The following is a 19,195-nucleotide window of genomic DNA, read 5'->3' as shown; positions in this document are numbered from 1 at the left end:
CGCACCTTGGGCTGGACGGCAGCCTTGACGGCGTGTGGCTTATTACACACTCTCGTGTATCTTTGTGAAGATCAAGCTGTGTCCACTCTCTTTGCTGGGTATATATCAGTGTCAATCCTGTTACTCAACACTGACGTAGCTGGTGTAATATTGTCCCCAGTGTGTGTTGAGTGAGAGCGTTGAGTCATAGAGAGCTGCTCCCCTAGAGAAGCAGGCTTGGTGACGGTGAACATGCATGGCCCCACAGGGACACAGGAGGGGACGCGATGGAGTTCATTATTACACAGTACTGATAAGTTATGAGTGGGTTATAGAGGGGATTGCCATAGTAATGTGCCAAAATATCATTTGGTTAATGGAATTTGGTCCTACACTTCATGACCAAAAGTATGTGGACACCTGCTCGTCAAACATCTCATTCCAAAATCATGGGTATTAATATGGAGTTGGTCCTCCCTTTGCTGCTATAACAGCCTTCACTCTTCTGGGAAGGCTTTCCACTAGATGTTGGAACATTGTTGTAAGGACTTTCTTCCATTCAGCCACGAGCATTGGTGAGGTCAGGCACTGATGTTGGGCGATTAGGCCTGGCTCTTAGTCTGCGTTCCAATTCATCCCAAAGGTGTTTGATGGGTTGAGGTCAGGGCTCTGTGCAGGCCAGTCAATTTTTTCCACGCCTATCTCAACAAACCATTTCTGTATGGACCTCGCTTTGTGCACGTGAACATCATGCTGAAGCAGGAAAGGGCCTTCCCCAAACTGTTGCCACAAAGTTGGAAGCACAGAATGGTCTAGAATGTCATTGTATGCAATAGCGTTGAGATTTCCCTTCACTGGAACTGAGGGGCCTAGCCCAAACCATGAAAAACAGCCCCAGAGCATTATTCCTCCTCCACCAAACTTTACAGTTGGCACTATGCATTCGGGCAGGTAGTATCCTCTTGGCATCCAACAAACTAAGATTTGTCCGTCAGACTGTCAGATGGTAAAGCGTGATTCATCACTCCATTCATTACTGACCTTAGGCTTGTGTGCGGCTGCCCGGCCATGGAAACCCATTTCATAAAGCTCCCGATCAACAGTTATTGTGCAGACGTTGCTTCCAGAGGCAGTTTGGAACTTGGTAATGAGTGTTGCAACCGAGGACAGACGATTGTAATGCGCTACGCGCTTCAGCACTCGTATCATTGCATGTTGTAGCGTTAAGACTTCCCTTCACTTTAACTAAGGGGCCCGAACCATGAAAAACAGCCCCAGACCATTATTCCTCCTTCATCAAACTACAGTTGGCACTATGCATTCGGGCAGGCAGCGTTCTCAGGCAGATTATTTTTTATGTGCTTCAACACTCCGTGGTCCCGTTCTGTGAGCTTGTGTGGCCTACCACTTCGCAGCTGAGACATTGTTGCTCCTAGACATTTCCACTTCACAATAACAGCACTTACAGTTGACCGGGGCAGCTCTAGCAAGGCAGGAAGTTGATGAACTGACTTGTTGGAACCATGGCATCCTATGATGGTGCCACATTGAAAGTCACTGAGCTCTTCAGGAAGGCCATTCTACTGCCAATGTTTGTCTGTGGAGATTGCATGGCGGTGTGCTCGATTTTATACACCTGTCAGCAACAGGTGTGGCTGACATAACTGAATCCAATAATAAAACGGGGTGTCCACATACTTTTGTAGGTATAGTGGGGATCATACCATTTTTCAATGGTGAGATGCCCCACCGTCTAGGTTTTTACAACCCAGTGTGGATATCACCCAAAATACTAGACAGAATACACCTACTGTATAATATATTATTGCGGACATGTTCATTTTCACGTATATTGCTATGTGAGAAGTTTTGAAATCCTGTCTCTCCCTCTCTCTCTCTCCACTCCAAGCCTGAAAATCTGCTCCTAGCCAGTAAGCTGAAGGGCGCAGCGGTGAAGTTGGCAGACTTTGGTCTGGCCATCGAGGTGCAGGGAGACCAGCAGGCATGGTTCGGTGAGTACCAGTCAGTAAGAGAACTGTTCAAATATCACCAAGGATCCCAAACTTGGCTGTTCAATTGAAGACTTGTTTTATATGTCCAATGCAGCCATTTTTTAAAATCTAAATATCAAATAATTTCTAGGTAACAATTAATGTGATTGTTTTCAATACATTTTTTACAGAACTTCTTAGCAAAGTTTAGCAGTTTTTCAAGCACAAATGTTGCTAGGACTGGGAGTGGTCTGAGTAGTGAGGGGGAAATTAACTGTTATTGGCAGAGCGGTTTGGAAGTCTTTGTTATTAGTCTAACTCATTTGGTGATGACACCAGGCAGGCCAAAACTCCATCACAGGCTGAAATTGCAGGCGGTCTTTTCAAATGGATCTTACACTAAAAGGCATTATCATAAATTTCACAGTATTATTCCCATCTCTTACACATGAAATCTGCACCAAAACGATTTAAAAAGTTGTAAATATGACTTATGTTTCTCTACACTAAAATAGTCTAGAATTCCGACAGGATGATACAATTAAAAATGGCCTCACCTGTTTGAAGAGAACTCTTTCTCTAGCACTTTTTACAGCAGAGATGTATGTAATAAAAAAATAAAACATCAGTCTCTTTGGTGCCAATTTCAGGAGTAAGTGGTACATTTTAAAAACTTTTCGCCCAACACTCAAAACGTATAAATGCACAGGTGGACCCGTTCTCTTGCCTTAATTTAACAATACTTGAAGGGCCCAGTGTCGTCAAAAACATTGACTTCCCTGTCTTCTATATATTTTTTCACCCCTATGAAATGTGTTGTTTTACTATATAGCCCCAGGGTGTAACTAAGCATGTACTGTGCTTTACAGACCGAGTTTTATTCTAAACAATATCTAAAGACACACAACCTTTAGAAGTACTTTGGCATCGGCTGTTCCAGACGACTGTGTGATCACGCTCTCCTTAGCCAATGTGAGTAAGAACTTTAAACTAGTCGACATTCACAAGGCCGCAGGGCCAGACAGATTACCAGGATGTGTACTCTGATTATGCGCTGACAAACTGGCAAGTGTCTTCCACTGACATTTTCAACCTGTCCCTGACCTAGTCTGTAATATCAACATGTTTCAAGCAGTCCCTGTGCCCAAGAACACTAAGGTAACCTGCCTAAATGACTACCGACCCGTAGCACTCACGTCTGTAGCCATGAAGTGCTTTGAAAGGCTGGTCATGGCTCACATCAACACCGTTATCCCAGGAACCCTAGACCCACTTCAATTTGCATACCGCCCCAACAGATCCACAGATGATGCAATCTCTGTTGCACTCCACACTGCCCTTTCCCACCTTGACAAAAGGAACGCCTATGTGAGAATGCTATTCATTGACTACAGCTCAGCGTTCAACGCCATAGTGCCCTCAAAGCTCATCACTAAGCTAAGGACCCTGGGACTAAACACTGGTGCCCCCGCACATTGACTCTGTAATGGTACCCCCAGTATATAGCCTCGCTACTGTTATTTTATTGCTGCTCTAATTATTATTTTAAAATTTTTTAAACTTCAGTTTATTTTAGTAAATACTTTCTTAACCAACAATGCAGTTCAGAAAAATACATGTTAAGTGCTTGTAAGCAAGCATTTCACTGTAAGGTCCACTTAGCTTCAGTACTGGTCGTGGAGCCTTAAATAACAGCTGTAGACCTGTTGTATTCGACGCACGTGACAAATAAAATGTTGTTTGTTTACCTGGTTAATGTGTGAGACGTGAGACTTTGAGGTGTCTCAGCTCTCTGGGTTTATAGTGCAGGTTTTATTAGGTGGATAAACAGGGCCATTTGCCTGCTTATCCCCACAGGAGGGCAGACTAATTATCCTAATCCCCTGGGCTGGCTGTCACCTGAGAATCATCTACCCAGTTCACTGGTGGTGCCCCAGGGCATGCTGGGAATTTTAGTTCTTTAGAGAAGTAGGCTGCATTCCACTGGCGGGGAGCCACACTACGTTCCCCAGGTGGCCGTTCCAGTGGGAAGTTTTGGAAGCTTGTTAATCGTGGCCCATAAACATTGCATTAAGGATTCATTTGACCTCTAGGCTGTCTCTTAAACGAGACAGGATTCACCCTACCCACAGGGGCAGCAACACTGCGAACAGTTTTAGAGCCTGACGGCCTGGGTCTATTTGTGCTCCAATCCTACCTGTCATAATCAGCAACAGAGGACATTGAAAGTCCCTTAGAAATGGTAGTACGGTGGATGTAAGTAACCAAATGTATGTTCCTCTAACTCCCCGGAATATTTCTGTCAATCTGATAGCTATTGTCTGCAGTAATCCTGTGCCTATAAACCTGAATTACACTGTTAGCACTGAGACAGTTTGCCTTAGTAGGAATCCCTCTGTAAGCAGTTAACCCTGTACTGTAAAATATCACACAATATCATGCCTACTTCTACGCCAGTAAAGCACAAAAAACAAACAAGCAACCTGGATCAGGGCAAAAAAAATGGCCCACATTAATATACAGTGCCTTCAGAAAGTATTCATACCCCTTGACTTATTCCACATTTTGTTGTTACAGCCTTTAAATATAAATGGGTAAAATATGTGTTCTTCTTTCATCCATCTACACACAATGCCCTAGAATGACAGTGAAAACATGTTTTTAGATTTTTTTTGCAAATTTGTTGAAAATGTAAATACAGAAATATCTAATTTACATAAGTATTCGCACCCCTGTGTCAATACTTTGTAGAAACACCTTTGTAGAAGACTCTTTCTGGGTAAGTGCAAGAGCTTTCCATACCTGGATTGTGCAAAATTTGCCCATTTATATTATTTTCAAGTTTTGTCAAGCTCTCCCAAATTGGTTGTTGGTCATTGCCAGACTACTATTTCCAGTTGTTGCCATAGCTTTTAAAGCAGATTTAACCTGTAGTGACACCCCATCCCGTGAACGGGACCGTTTTCATCATCTGACCCTAATTAGCATAACGCAACGGACATAAATATTTTTAGAAAATATTCCTATTCATGAAAATCACAAGTGAAATATATTGGAACACAGCTTAGCCTTTTGTTAATCACCCTGTCATCTCAGATTTTCAAAATATGCTTTACATCCAATGCTAGACAAGCATTTGTGTAAGTTTATCATAGCCTAGCTAGCAGCAGGCAACCTTGTCACGGAAGTCAGAAAAGCAATCAAATTAAATTGTTTACCTTTGATGAACCTTTTTCACTCACGAGACTCCCAGGTAGACAGCCAAAGTTCATTTTTTCCCAAAAGATTATTTTTGTAGGCGAAATAGCTCCGTTTGTTCTTCACGTTTGGCTGAGAAATCGCCCAGAAATTGCGGTCACCACAACGCCGAAATATGTTCAAAATGAGCTCCATAATATCGACAGAAACATGGCAAACGTTGTTTAGAATCCATCCTCAAGGTGTTTTTCTAATATCTATTCGATAATATATCCCTCGGGACAATTCGTTTTTCACTAGGACCGTTCGGAGTAATGGCTACCTCTGTATTTTACGTGAGAATCTCTCTCGGAGCCACCATGTGACCACTTACGCAATGTGGCCGCCTACGGCTATTCTTCAACAGAAATGCGTAAAACTACGTCACAATGCTGTAGACACCTTTGGGAATACGTAGAAAGCGTAAGCTCGTTGATGGTACATTCACAGCTGAATAGGGAGTCATTGGAACGCAGCGCTTTCAAAACCTGGGGCACTTCCGGATTGGATTTTTCTCAGGCTTTCGCCTGCAACATCAGTTCTGTTATACTCACAGACAATATCTTTACAGTTTTGGAAACGTTAGAGTGTTTTCTATCCAAAGCTGTCAATTATATGCATATTCTAGCATATTTTCCTGACAAAATATCCAGTTTAAAACATGAACGTTTTTTTTTTCCAAAAATGAAAATACTGCCCCTAACACCAAGAGGTTTTAAGTCAACTGTAAGACTTGTATTAAGAGAAAAAGTTAATTGCTTTGCAACATTGTTTTGCATTATTACTTTAGTGCCTTGTTGCCAACAGGATGCATGTATTGGATGAAAACAATTCTGCACAGGCTTCCTTTTTTTCACTGTCAATTAGGTTAGTTTTGTGGAGTAACTACAATGTTGTTGATCCATCCTCAGTTTTCTCCTACCACCCCTAGTTAAACTCTTTAACTGTTTTAAAGTCACAATTGGCCTCATGGTGAAAATCCTGAGCGGTTTCCTTCCTCTCCGGCAGCTGCAGAGCGCCAAATTCAAATGCAGCTGAATTAGGAAGGACGCCTGTATCTCTGTAGTGACTGGTTGTATTGACACACCATGTAATTAATAACTTCACCGTGCTCAAATGGATATTCAATGTCTGCTTAAAAAAAATACTGTATCTACCAACTGTGCCACCCGGGATGCCCCCCCTTTTAATTTTTTCCCCAATTTCTTTTACAAATATTAATTTTACCCCCTTTTTTCTCCCCAATTTCGTGGTATCCAATTGTTAGTAGCTACTATCTTGTCTCATCGCTACAACTCCCGTACGGGCTCGGGAGAGACGAAGGTTGAAAGTCATGCATCCTCCGATACACAACACAACCCAACCCAGCTTCTTAACACAGCGCGCATCCAACCCGGAAGCCAGCCGCACCAATGTGTCGGAGGAAACACCGTGCACCTGGTAACCTTGGTTAGCGTGCACAGGCCACCCACCGTCGAATATCGACTTGTCAAAAGTCATGTCTATTATATTATCTATATTTCAATAGGTTTGAACGATTGAGAGTAACATTTTAAAACAACAGATATTTCCATTCAAGTCAACATTCTCTGATGGTTGGGTCTTAAATCATCTTTGTGGTACCATTTGAAAGTTGACATTTCAGTTGTATTCTCACCCTGTATTCAAGAGCACGTTGTGTCTCAATCGTTGGCGGGTACAACACAAAAACCTCAGATGCAAAATAGGGTCTAAGCTACAACGTATGCCAACATGAAAAAATGCGGTGTTTGTGTTTTTACATTTAATTTCGTTTTAAGGTTTTAACATTTTTAAATAGTTTGACAACCCTGTTTGTAAGCATTTAAAAGATATCAATCTCAACCATTTATCTTTTCCAATGATGGTTGGGTTGTGTATCGGAGGATGCATGACTTTCAGCCTTCGTCTCTCCCGAGCCTGTACGGGAGTTGTAGTGATGAGACAAGATTGTTTTAGTAGATACTATGTGTCATAAGGTGGTGTATGCAAAATAAGTCAACTTTGAGCACCTTTATCTCTTGAATGTTTTGGCATTCCAAAAGGTACATTTATTTTTAATTTTTTTTTACCCCATTTTCTCCACAATTTCGTGGTATCCGATGGTTAGTAGCTACTATCTTGTCTCATCGCTACAACTCCCGTACAGGCTCGGGAGAGACGAAGGTTGAAAGTCATGCGTCCTCCGATACACAATCCAACCAACTGCTTCTTAACACAGCGCGCATCCAACCCGGAAGCCGGCTGAGGAAACACCTTTGCAGCTGGTAACCTTGGTTAGCTTGGACGCTAGCACTTTTCTTAAAATGAAATGTTGCAAAAAGATATTAAGAAAGTGGAGGGCTCTCAACTAGAGGTCGACCGACTATGATTTTTCAACGCCGATATCGATTATTGGAGGACCAAAAAAATCTGATACCGATTAATCGGATGATTTTTTTAATTTTTAATTTATTTGTAATAATGACAATTACAACAATACTGAATGAACACTTAATTTAACTTAATATAATACATCAATAAAATCAATTTAGCCTCCAGTAAATAATGAAACATGTTCAATTTGGTTTAAATAATGCAAAAACAAAGTGTCGGAGAAGAAAGTAAAAGTACAATATGTGCTATGTAAGAAAGCTAACATTTCAGTTCCTTGCTCAGAACATGAGAACATATGAAAGCTTGTGGTTCCTTTTAACACGAGTCTTCAATATTCCCAGGTAAGAAGTTTTAGGTTATAGTTATTATAGGAATTATAGGACTATTTCCCTCTACCATTTGTATTTCATTAACTTTGACTATTGGATGTTCTTATAGGCACTTTAGTATTGCCAGTGTAACAGTATAGCTTCTGTCCCTCTCCTCGCTCCTCCCTGGGCTCGAACCAGCAACACAACGACAATTAGCGCGCGCTAACTAGCTAGCCATTTCACTTTGGTTACACAAGCCTCATCTCGGGAGTTGATAGGCTTGAAGTCATAAACAGCGCAATGCTTGACGCACAACGAAGAGCTGCTGGCAAAACACTCGAAAGTGCTGTTTGAATTAATGTTTCTGCTTCTGCCTACCACCGCTCAGTCAGATACTTAGATACTTGTATGCTTGTATGCTCAGTCAGATTATATGCAACGCAGGACACGCTAGATAATATCTAGTAATATCATCAACCATGCTAGCTATCAACTTAACTTGGCTTACTGCATTCGCGTAACATGCAGTCTCATTGTGGAGTGCAACGAGAGAGGCAGGTCGTTATTGCGTTGGACTAGTTAACTGTAAGGTTGCAAGATTGGATCCCCTGAGCTGACAAGGTGAAAATCTGTCGTTCTGCCCCTGAACAAGGCAGTTAACCCACCGTTCCTAGGCCGTCATTGAAAATAAGAATGTGTTCTTAACTGACTTGCCTAGTCAAATAAAGGTATAAATAATAAAAATAATAAACAAATCGGCAAATCGGCCGATCCCAAAAATACAGATTTCCAATTGTTATGAAAACTTGAAATTGGCCCTAATTAATCGGCCATTCCGATTAATCGGTCGACCTCTACTCTCAACCGATGTGAGTCAAGGTGCAACCAAAACATTTTGATAATATTGAAATGGAAAAACCACAACGCTCACTCACCATTTTTTATTTTATTTGAACAACTATTTAAAGCTTCTTAAAAGTAATTGTCATTTTAAAATCACCTGAAAACTAAGTATTTCAAATCAGTTAATACCAAATTCCAGTCTGAAGGAAGTATGCTTTGAATTAATTTCCCTCTGTCATCAGGGGTGTTTGTTTGTCACTCTCCCTTCTAACGATTCCTTATGAGCATCTACGTGTTCCTGATAGTCGTAGCTTTCTGGAATGGGGTCATAATATCTTGGCGTTTACACCGTTCAAACGCTAGAGCAGTCCTTCTCAAATAGTGGGGCGCGCCCCCCTAGGGGGGCTCGGAGTGATGCCAGGGGGGGCGCGTGTGACCCCGGGGAACATCCTTTTTTTTGCCGCAGGGAGTAGGTTTTTTTCACCAAACAAGAGCACACAGCACTGAGCAGGAAATATGAAGTGCAGATAACAAACCCTTAAGTGACACCATGGAAAAATATTTAACAGGGATGAAAAGAAAGGTGGAGAGAGACAGAGATAATGAGACAAAACGTAAGTCTCCCGAAAGCTAAGACTAGGAAATATGACGAAGCGTATGTAGCGCTTGGCTTCACTGTGACTACGGTGGGGGACGAGGAAAGACCGGTATGTTTACTGTGTCTAAAAATGTTGGCAGCGGACAGCATCAAGCCAAATAAATTAAGGCGTCACTTAATGACTTTACACCTCAATCACGCTGATAAGCCGCTTAAGTTTTTTTCAGCGAAAATGTGCAGAATTTTGCCAACAATCGTCCCGCTTTGTGAACGCTACTTCAGTAAACCAGCGAGCACTGTTAGCATCATATAAGGTGGCGTACCAAATTGCTCAGTGCAACAACCCCACTCTATAGCAGAGGAGCTGATACTGCCTGCAGCATTAGACATGGTCTCTGTCATGCTGGATGACGCAAGTGCTGAAAAAATAAAAGTACTTTCCTGAAAACAGTTCCCAATATGACTGGGTGAGAGATCCTTTCAATGCACCAACTCCAACTAGTTTCAGCTCTGCAGAGGAGGACCAGTTCATTGATATGACGTCTGACTCCACATTGAGACTGAGGTTCACATCACAGACACTGAGTGAATTCTGGCTGAGTGTAGAGAGGCAGTATCCACTCTTAGGGCAGAGGGCCATGGGCATTCTTCTTTCTTTCGCAACATCTTATCTTTGTGAGACTGGCTTCTCTGCTGTTGCTGCACTGAAGACCAAGTACAGGTCCCAGCTAAACATTGAGCAGGAGCTGAGAGTTGCAGTATCATGCTTCAAACCCCTCTTCAAAAAGCTGTGCTCTGCAAAACGTGCTCATTGTAGCCATTAATCCTGACTTCCTCATTTAGATTTTTTAAAAATCAGCACAAATTGTTTTATTCATTTTTGTTTTATAGGTCAAAGTGTTTAATATATTGTGCTCCTTAGTTAATGTTGCTGATCAATTTGAATGTATTATTTATTAATTATATTTCATTTTATTTTTCAGTATCAAATACAATGGATACAATGTTATGCAGAGGTGTACTTATAACAATTTTATAGACAAATTATACTATTTACAGTCGCGGCAGAGAGTTGGGGGACGCGAATTGTTTACTTCTTCCTAGGGTGGGGCATAACAGAAAATAATTGAGAAGCACTGCGCTAGAGCAACATAGGGGCTAGAAATTGCGAAAACACACACTAAACACACTATACTACTATATAACACACTGATGCCTCCTTGCAGCATGCATAATGCACATTCACGCAGATGAGCAGGGACCGTGGGCATCTTTCTTTTGGTGTTTTTCAGAGTCAGTAGAAAGGCCTCTTTAGTGCCCTAAGTTCTCATAACTGTGACCTTATTTGCCTACCGTCTATAAGCTGTTAGTGTCTTAACGACTGTTCTACAGGTGCATGTTCATTAATTGTTTATGGTTCATTGAACAAACATGGAAATCAGTGTTTAATCCCCTTACAATGAAGATCTGTGAAGTTATTGGATTTTTACGAATTATCTTTGAAAGACAGGGTCCTGAAAAGGGGACGTTTCTTTTTTTGCTGAGTTTATAATATCTGTATCTGGTCTGTTGTATGTAATAAGGAGCAACCAGATGCCACACTTGACACATTTATGTAATTGCTAAGAAACTAACTGTAAAAAACTCCTAAATTACTATGGATTGATGAGGAATTGAAAAATTGTATGGTTGATAGGGACGAGGCAAAAATAATGACAAATAAGTCTGGCTGCACAGACGATTGGCAAACGTACTGTAAATTGATAAATCATGTGACTAAACTAAACAAAAATAAGAAGAAACTGTTCTACGAAACAAAGATAAGTTATATAAAGAATGAAGGTAAAAAGCACAGTAAATTATGTTTTTTTTGGGGGGGGAAGGCGAACTCTCATCCTTCATGGACTCAGATGGCTCAGTTATCACAAAAGCCTCTGATGTTGCCAAATACTTTTAATGACTTTTTTCATTGGCAAAATTAGGTATCACATGCCAACAAACTATAAACCTTCGTATCACGCAAACAGAAATTATGAAAGACATTTTCATTTTTAATTCTGTAAAGGGAGTGTGGTAGAGTATACAATATATTTTTTTAAATAATGACAAACCACCTAGTAATGACATCTTTCGTGGGGGAAAAAATGACTTCTCTTCAATCTAAGCCTACAGCAAAGTGTGTGCCCTCAGGCCAGGAGGGAAGCAAAAGTCGTTCTGCTACCCAAGAATAGCAAAGCATCCTTTTACTGGTTCAAACAGCCAAACAATCAGCCTGCTACCGACCATTAGTAAACTTTTGGAAAAAAATGTGCTTGACCAGATGCAATGCCGTTTCACAGTAAACAAATGAACGACTGACTTTTAGCATGCTTATAAGGAAAGGGACTCAACATACAATACACTGACACAAATGACTGATGATAGGCTGCAAGAAATTTGTAATAAGAATTTAGGAGCTGTTTTGTTAGACATCAGTGCAGCTTTTGAAATTAGCGATCATCGTTTTTTCAGCAGCAGACTGTTATAGCTTTGCATCCTCTGCCATATCATGGATTGAGAGTTACCTAACGGAAGCGCATCTAGCGTAAACCTGGTCATTTTTTGGGATACCTCAAGGCAGCTGTCTTGGCCCCTTTTTTTCTATTTTTTTTACTAACGATCTACCATTAGCCTTGAGTAAAGCCTGTGTGTCTATGTATGCTGATGACTCAAAATGATACACGTCTGCTACCACAGCAAGTTATATCACTGCAACCCATAATGTAAGCCTAGATTGTAAACTGACTTGGTCAAAACATATTGATGAGGAGAGGTTTGTCTGTGATAAAGCTCTGCTCTCTTGACATCACAATCGAGAAAACAAGTCCTACAGACCCTAGTTTTATCACACCTGGACTACTGCTCATTTATATTGTCAAGTGTCACAAAGATGGACATAGGCAAATTACAGTTGGCGCAGAACAGAGTAGCACGGTGGTCCTTAAAATATAACATGCATGTCAATCTCTCCTGGCTCAAAGTAGAGGAGAGATTGACTGCATCACTACCTCTCTTTTGTGAGAGGTATCGGCATGTTGAAAGCGTCAAACTGTCTGTTCAAACAGCTAACATACAGGTCAGACACCCATTCATATTCCCCTAGATATGTCACCGGTCTCTTCACAGTCCTCAAGTCCAGAACAGACTCTGGGAAATACACAGTACTACATACAGCCATGACTACATGGAATTCTTTTCCACATTAAGTACCTCAGTCGAGCAGTAAAATCAGATATAAAAAACCCTGTATAAAATAACACCTTACACCACAACGTGGACTGTGAAGAGACATATACACACGCTCACACACACTACACAGACCCACACAATATTGTCATGTTGTATTTTAATGTGCGTTTAATACTGTGCATTTGTGCTATTGGAGCAATGTACGTACACTACCAGTCAAAAGTTTGGACACATCTACTCATTCAAGGGTTTTACTATTTTCTACATTGTAGAAAAATAGTGAAGACATCAAAACTATGAAATAACACATATAGAATCATGTAGTAACCAAAAAAAAGTGTTTAACACATCAAAATATATTTTATATTTGAGTTTCTTCACAGTAGCCACTCTTTGCCTTGATGACAGCTTTGCACACTCTTGGCATTCTCTCAACCAGTTTCATGAGGTAGTCACCTGGAATGCATTTCAATTAACCAGGTGTGCCTTGTTAAAAGTTAATGTATGGAATTTCTTTCCTTCATAATGCATAGTAAAAATAAAGAAAAACCTGTGAATGAGTAGGTGTGTTCAAACTTTTGACTGTTACTGTATGTATAATTCACAATGTCGAGCGAGCTATTGTTTCACTATGATGTATTGTTTTATTCCTGTTTGTTCTCCAAGAAGAGTAGCTGCTGCCTTTTCAGCAGCTAATGGGGATCCTAATAAATACAAAAAACAGTGGGATGTAAGTGTACATCTATCTTGGGAACTTTAGTTCATTTACATGACATCTCATCTCTGTTCCAGGTTTTGCGGGAACCCCAGGCTACCTGTCCCCAGAGGTCCTGAGGAAAGACCCCTATGGGAAACCTGTGGATATGTGGGCCTGTGGTAAGGAACTTCCCAACATGGAACAATCTATTTGGTCTTTGAGCTAAAGGCTAGTACCAACTACAAAGGACCTACATGGCTCTCACACAGACAATGAGTTCATCCAGTTGAATTATTCACGGCAGCACACTCGTTACATAAACTCAAGGGCCACCTGGGCTTTAATGTCTACCACACACTCATTCACAACCTGTGCGTCTCTGAATTTTGGGCCACAATGACTTATTTGTGTCGTTAGTGCTCTACTGACCAACCAAGGGCCCTTGAGCTCGTCCCGGTAACCTACCAGCAAATGAGCAACACAGTGCTGAAGTGCTTTGATTGTTTTTGTAACCACAATGACGGTGACATGATGAAAACCCTTATAGTGGGAGGAGTCTATGAAGAGGGAGTCCTTTTCTGTCCTCTCTTGATCTCCTCATCCGTATAACAATGAAAGCTGTTAACTTGTGTTAAGTTCAGAGGATCTGAGTGGAGCTGGGAGCGAGGAGTGGAGCGTACCCAATTTGACTGGAGCATGGAGCGCCAGCCTTTTGGGAAACTAGCTCCACGCTCCAGTAGCGCTCACTTCACGAGCTCAGGGCATGCCCGGCCCAGCATGCATTTGTCGTCTACTTGTGTGCTACTACAGCCCCTTGCTTTAGACACGGTCATTTAGGGTGCTAAATATTTTCATAAAGAAACTGATAAATCAAGGTGACTTGCAAAGATGAGGAGGACCAAGAGCAAGAGATGATGGAGTAGGTGACGTAGTGTCTACAACTAAATAATCATTTTGGAATCTGAAAAGACGTACCTGCTAACAGAAAGGAATGAGGTGGGTAGCTAACTGAGTGGAGCAAAGTCATTGTGTCATTGTATCAAAGTATTTATAAACTAAAAATCAGATCTCTTTAAAGTTTCGTTCATTTTCGTTCTATTATCTATACAATATGCCATCATTGAATAGACCTGGCATATTACCTTTTTTAAGGAGCTTTCTGTTTTGTTAGGGTTATTTTACCTAAAAATCTAGGCCTACCTACAGAAATATAAAAAACTACACATCCCTGCCCAGCATGGAAAGAGTGGCCCGAAAGACGTTTAGCATCCACAGTGGCTCCGCAAGCGCTGAGAGGGTATTCTCCACTGCGAGCCTGCTATTCCAGGCTCCATCGCATGAACCCGAAGCTTCAGACCATTCAGACCATGTTTCTAAAAATGTATTCAGAGGCACTGTAGATGGAGCCTAATAAGGAATTTATCATTTAATTGTATTCTAAGTAAGTCACAGCCTGTGTGCAATTTATAGACTGTAATGATTTAATACAACAAAAAGTACTTTTCATTCAAATCCATATGGTTTGGTTTCAATACTTCTAAACTAAATGGTAGGTCCAGGTGGTCACAAACATAGATGGTTGTTGGTTAAATTGTGGATAAATTAGATTTTTTTTTTTATTTACATTTTTTGAGGATTGTTTTTTAGTGGAGCGGTTGGAAAGTACGTGGAGTGATGAGCGGCGCGCACATTCTCTGATTTAAGTCACTAAAAGCCATTACTATTATTGGGTCATACTGATTGTACTTTCTCCTCAAGCTGAGATTTGAATATCATTTTTGAAATGACATTCATTCATAATTAGTATCATCCTGACATGATCATGACATGTTTGTGTCTCTGTCTCATCAGGTGTGATTCTCTACATTCTCCTGGTGGGCTACCCTCCCTTCTGGGACGAGGACCAGCACAGACTGTACCAGCAGATCAAGGCTGGGGCTTACGATGTGAGTACTGACACGACACACACATACTCTGTCATGTACAGTACATGCTTTCACACAGACACATTTATCTGTTTGCCAATCTGTCAGCAGTGTTTGACACTTACTGTGGAAATCTATTTGGCAGAGTCTCACTGGCTTAAGGTATCACCAGTGGTGGAAAACGTACCCAATTGTCATACTTGAGTAAAAGTAAAGATGCCTTAATAGAAAACAACTCAAGTGAAAGTCACCCAGTAAAATACAATGGAGTAAAAGTCAAAGTATTTACTTTTAAATATACTTAAGTATCAAAAGTATACATTATATCAAATTCCTTATATTACGCAAACCAGACGGAAACATATTCTAGTTTTTGTGTTTATTTATGGGTAGCCAGATGCACGCTTCAACACTCAGACATCATTTACAAACAATGCATTTGTGTTTAGCGAGTTTGACAGATCAGACGTAGTACGGATGACCAAGGATGTTCTCTTGCGTGAATTTTACCATTTTCCTGTCCAGCTAAGCATTCAAAATGTAATGAGTACTTTTGGGTGTCAGGGGAAAATGTATGGAGTGAAAATTATGTTATTTTCTTTAGGAATTTTGTGAAGTAAAAGTTGTCAAAAATATAAATGGTAAAGTACAGACCCCCAAAAACTACTTAAATAGTACTTTACACCACTGGGTATCACTGGAGTTGATTTATATGGTTGTTATCTGACAGTATTTACATGACATTAAGGCAGGCTTGCTCTTAGATTGATACCGAAACCTCCCATCCCCTCACTGTTTCTTTGATCACGATCACTTAACTTTAGCAGGCAAAGCTAATCTACCAGGTACCACCCCAAAGCCGTAAACACGGGCACCCTCATAGATATCATCCCAACTTGCCCTCTAAATACACCTCTGCTGTTTTCAACCAAGATCTTAGCGATCACTGCCTCATTGCCTGCATCCGTAATGGGTCATTATATCGATCCACTCATCACTGTCAAACGCTCCCTGAAACACTTCAGCGAGCAGGCCTTTCTAATCGACCTGGCCCGGGTATCCTGGAAGGATATTGACCTCATCCCAAAGATTGGAAAGCAGCTGTGGTAAACCCCTCTTCAAAGGGGGGGACACTCTTGAACCAAACTGCTACAGACCTATATCTATCCTACCCTGCCGTGCTAAGGTCTTTGAAAGCCAAGTCAACAAACAGATTACCGACCATTTGGAATTCCACCGCACCTTCTCTGCTATGCAATCTGGTTTCAGAGCTGCTCATGGGTGCACCTCAGGCATGCTCAAGGTCCTAAATGATATCTTAACCGCCATCGATAAGAACCAATACTGTGCAGCCGTATTCATTGACCTCGGCAAGGCTTTCGACTCTGTCAATCACCACATCCTCATCGGCAGACTCGATAGCCTTGGTTTCTCAAATGATTGCCTCGCCTGGTTCACCAACTTCTTCTCTGATAGTGTTCAGTGTGTCAAATCGGAGGGCCTGTTGTCCGGGCCTCTAGCAGTCTCTATGGGCGTACCACAGGGTTCAATTCTTGGGCCGACTCTCTTCTCTGTATGCTTTAATGATGTTGCTCTTGCTGCTGGTGAGTCTCTGATCCACCTCTTACGCAGACGACACCATTCTGTATACTTCTGGCCCTTCTTTGGACACTGTGTTAACAACCCTCCAGACGAGCTTCAATGCCATACAACTTTCCTTCCATGGCCTCCATACTGCTCTTAAATACAAGTAAAACTAAATGCATGCTCTTCAACCGATCGCTGCCTGCACCTGCCTGCCTGTCCAGCATCACTACTCTGGACGGTTCTGAATATGTGGACAACTACAAATAAATAGGTGTCTGGTTAGACTGTAAACTCTCCTTCCAGACTCACATCAAACAATCCAAAGTTAAATGTAGAATTGTCTTCCTATTTCGCAACAAAGCATCCTTCACTCATGCTGCCAAACATACCCTCGTAAAACTGACCATCCTACCGATCCTCGACTTCGGCGATGTCATTTACTAAATAGCCTCCAATACCCTACTCATTAAATTGGATGCAGTCTATCACAGTGCCATCCGTTTTGTCACCAAAGCCCCATATACTACCCACCACTGCGACCTGTACGCTCTCGTTGGCTGGCCCTCACTTCATACTCGTCGCCAAACCCACTGGCTCCAGGTCATCTACAAGACCCTGCTAGGTAAAGTCCCCCCTTATCTCAGCTTGCTGGTCACCATAGCAGCTCCCACCTGTAGCACGCGCTCCAGCAGGTATATCTCTCTGGTCACTCCCAAAACCAATTCTAACTTTGGCCGCCTCTCCTTCCAGTTCTCTGCTGCCAATGACTGGAACGAACTACAAACATCTCTGAAACTGGAATCACTTATCTCCCTCACTAGCTTTAAGCACCAGCTGTCAGAGCAGCTTACAGATTACTGCACGTGTACATAGCCCACCTATAATTTAGCCCAAACAACTACCTCTCCCCCTACTGTATTTATTTATTTTGCTCCTTTGCACCCTTTTATTTCTATCTCTACTTTGTACATTCTTCCACTGCAAATCTACCATTCCAGTGTTTTACTTGCTATATTGTATTTACTTCACCACCATGGCCTTTTTTGCCTTCACCTCCCTTATCTCACCACATTTGCTCACATTGTATATAGACTTATTTTTCTACTGTATTATTGACTGTATGTTTGTTTTACTCCATGTGTAACTGTGTTGTATGTGTCGCACTGCTTTGCTTTATCTTGGCCAGGTCGCAATTGTAAATGAGAACTTGTTCTCAACTTGCCCACCTGGTTAAATAAAGGTGAAATAAAAATTATTTAAAAAAAAAAATCTTGTTTGAGTGACTGGAATTGAACATGTTTATCTTGTCTCTCATCTTGCACAAGAAGGAAATGTGTTAGCCACTTGATTACCACCCGACACAAGGCCGTACTTGACACATCAGAATTCCAGTCTCTGTCTATTGGCTGAGCATTGCCTCTCCCAGCATGCTGTTGGAACACCGCACAGGCTATTTCCTCCTTGTCTGGCAGCCCTCTCCCTGCTCTCAATCCCAACGCCTGTCCCAGACAGATTGAGTTTTCGAACGGGGGAGGGGCAGAGAGGAGAGCGGCAGGGGGACAGCCCACTGCAATGGCTCAAGCCCAACTTGGCTCTGGAGACGAGCACCTTCTGCTCAGTGAATCTGTTTTTTTGGCAACTATGTGATGTTTTTTTTTGCCAGTTTCTCCAAGGACACATTTTCAAACAAAGCTGAATGGAGGGAGTGAAAGAGTGAGGGAGGGATGGGAGGATAGATGAGTGGATGGATGGACTGATGAATGACGAGCCTCATTGCCTCTCTCGATGTTCTCCCCGTCAGTTTCCGTCCCCTGAGTGGGACACAGTGACCCCCGAGGCCAAAGACCTGATTAACAAGATGTTGACCATCAACCCTGTCAAGAGGGTCACCGCCACAGACGCACTCAAACACCCCTGGATCTGTGTACGTGTCTCTCACTCAATCACTCACTCACTCACTCACTCACTCACTCACTCACTCACTCACTCACTCACTCACTCACTCACTCACTCACTCACACACACAGTTCAATGGTCCGATGAGCACACCTACAGACTCATGACGTTCTCCCCCTCTCCCCCTGTCCTCTCTGCAGCAACGCTCCACGGTGGCGTCCATGATGCACAGACAGGAGACGGTGGAGTGCCTGAGGAAGTTCAACGCCAGAAGGAAACTCAAGGTGAGGGAATGTTTCTCACAGGACTTCACCAGATGTCGTGAGTGAGACTTTGAGAAAGTGACAACTCGACTAAATCCGAGCCCCATGCTTGTCATAGAGTGGACCCTGAGCACTAAATGATGTGGTCATTAGCATCACAATCTATCCACCTAATGTTGGACACCGTGTTAGGAGGGTGTGGTGACAGTGTGCCAAGTATTACAGCCTCGGGGGTCAGTTTTTCAA

The 19,195-nt window shown here is 42.0% G+C and overlaps 1 protein-coding gene across 6 annotated transcripts in view; it reads left to right on the top strand.

Annotated features, from left to right (window-relative positions):
• The window catches only part of LOC139416190 (calcium/calmodulin-dependent protein kinase type II delta chain), a 121,060-nt gene that overhangs the window by 68,527 nt on the left and 33,338 nt on the right, over nt 1–19,195 (top strand). For all 6 annotated transcript variants that reach the window (XM_071164566.1, XM_071164564.1, XM_071164562.1 and 3 more), the window contains exons 7-11: nt 1,889–1,991; nt 13,374–13,457; nt 15,130–15,224; nt 18,592–18,714; nt 18,887–18,970. In XM_071164566.1, coding sequence (XP_071020667.1) covers nt 1,889–1,991; nt 13,374–13,457; nt 15,130–15,224; nt 18,592–18,714; nt 18,887–18,970 — 489 coding nt within the window. The remainder of the gene's footprint in view (nt 1–1,888; nt 1,992–13,373; nt 13,458–15,129; nt 15,225–18,591; nt 18,715–18,886; nt 18,971–19,195) is intronic.

Source organism: Oncorhynchus clarkii, chromosome 9 (genome assembly GCF_045791955.1).
Source record: "Oncorhynchus clarkii lewisi isolate Uvic-CL-2024 chromosome 9, UVic_Ocla_1.0, whole genome shotgun sequence".
Classification (NCBI taxonomy): domain Eukaryota; kingdom Metazoa; phylum Chordata; class Actinopteri; order Salmoniformes; family Salmonidae; genus Oncorhynchus; species Oncorhynchus clarkii.
This window is presented reverse-complemented; position numbering and strand designations above follow the sequence as displayed.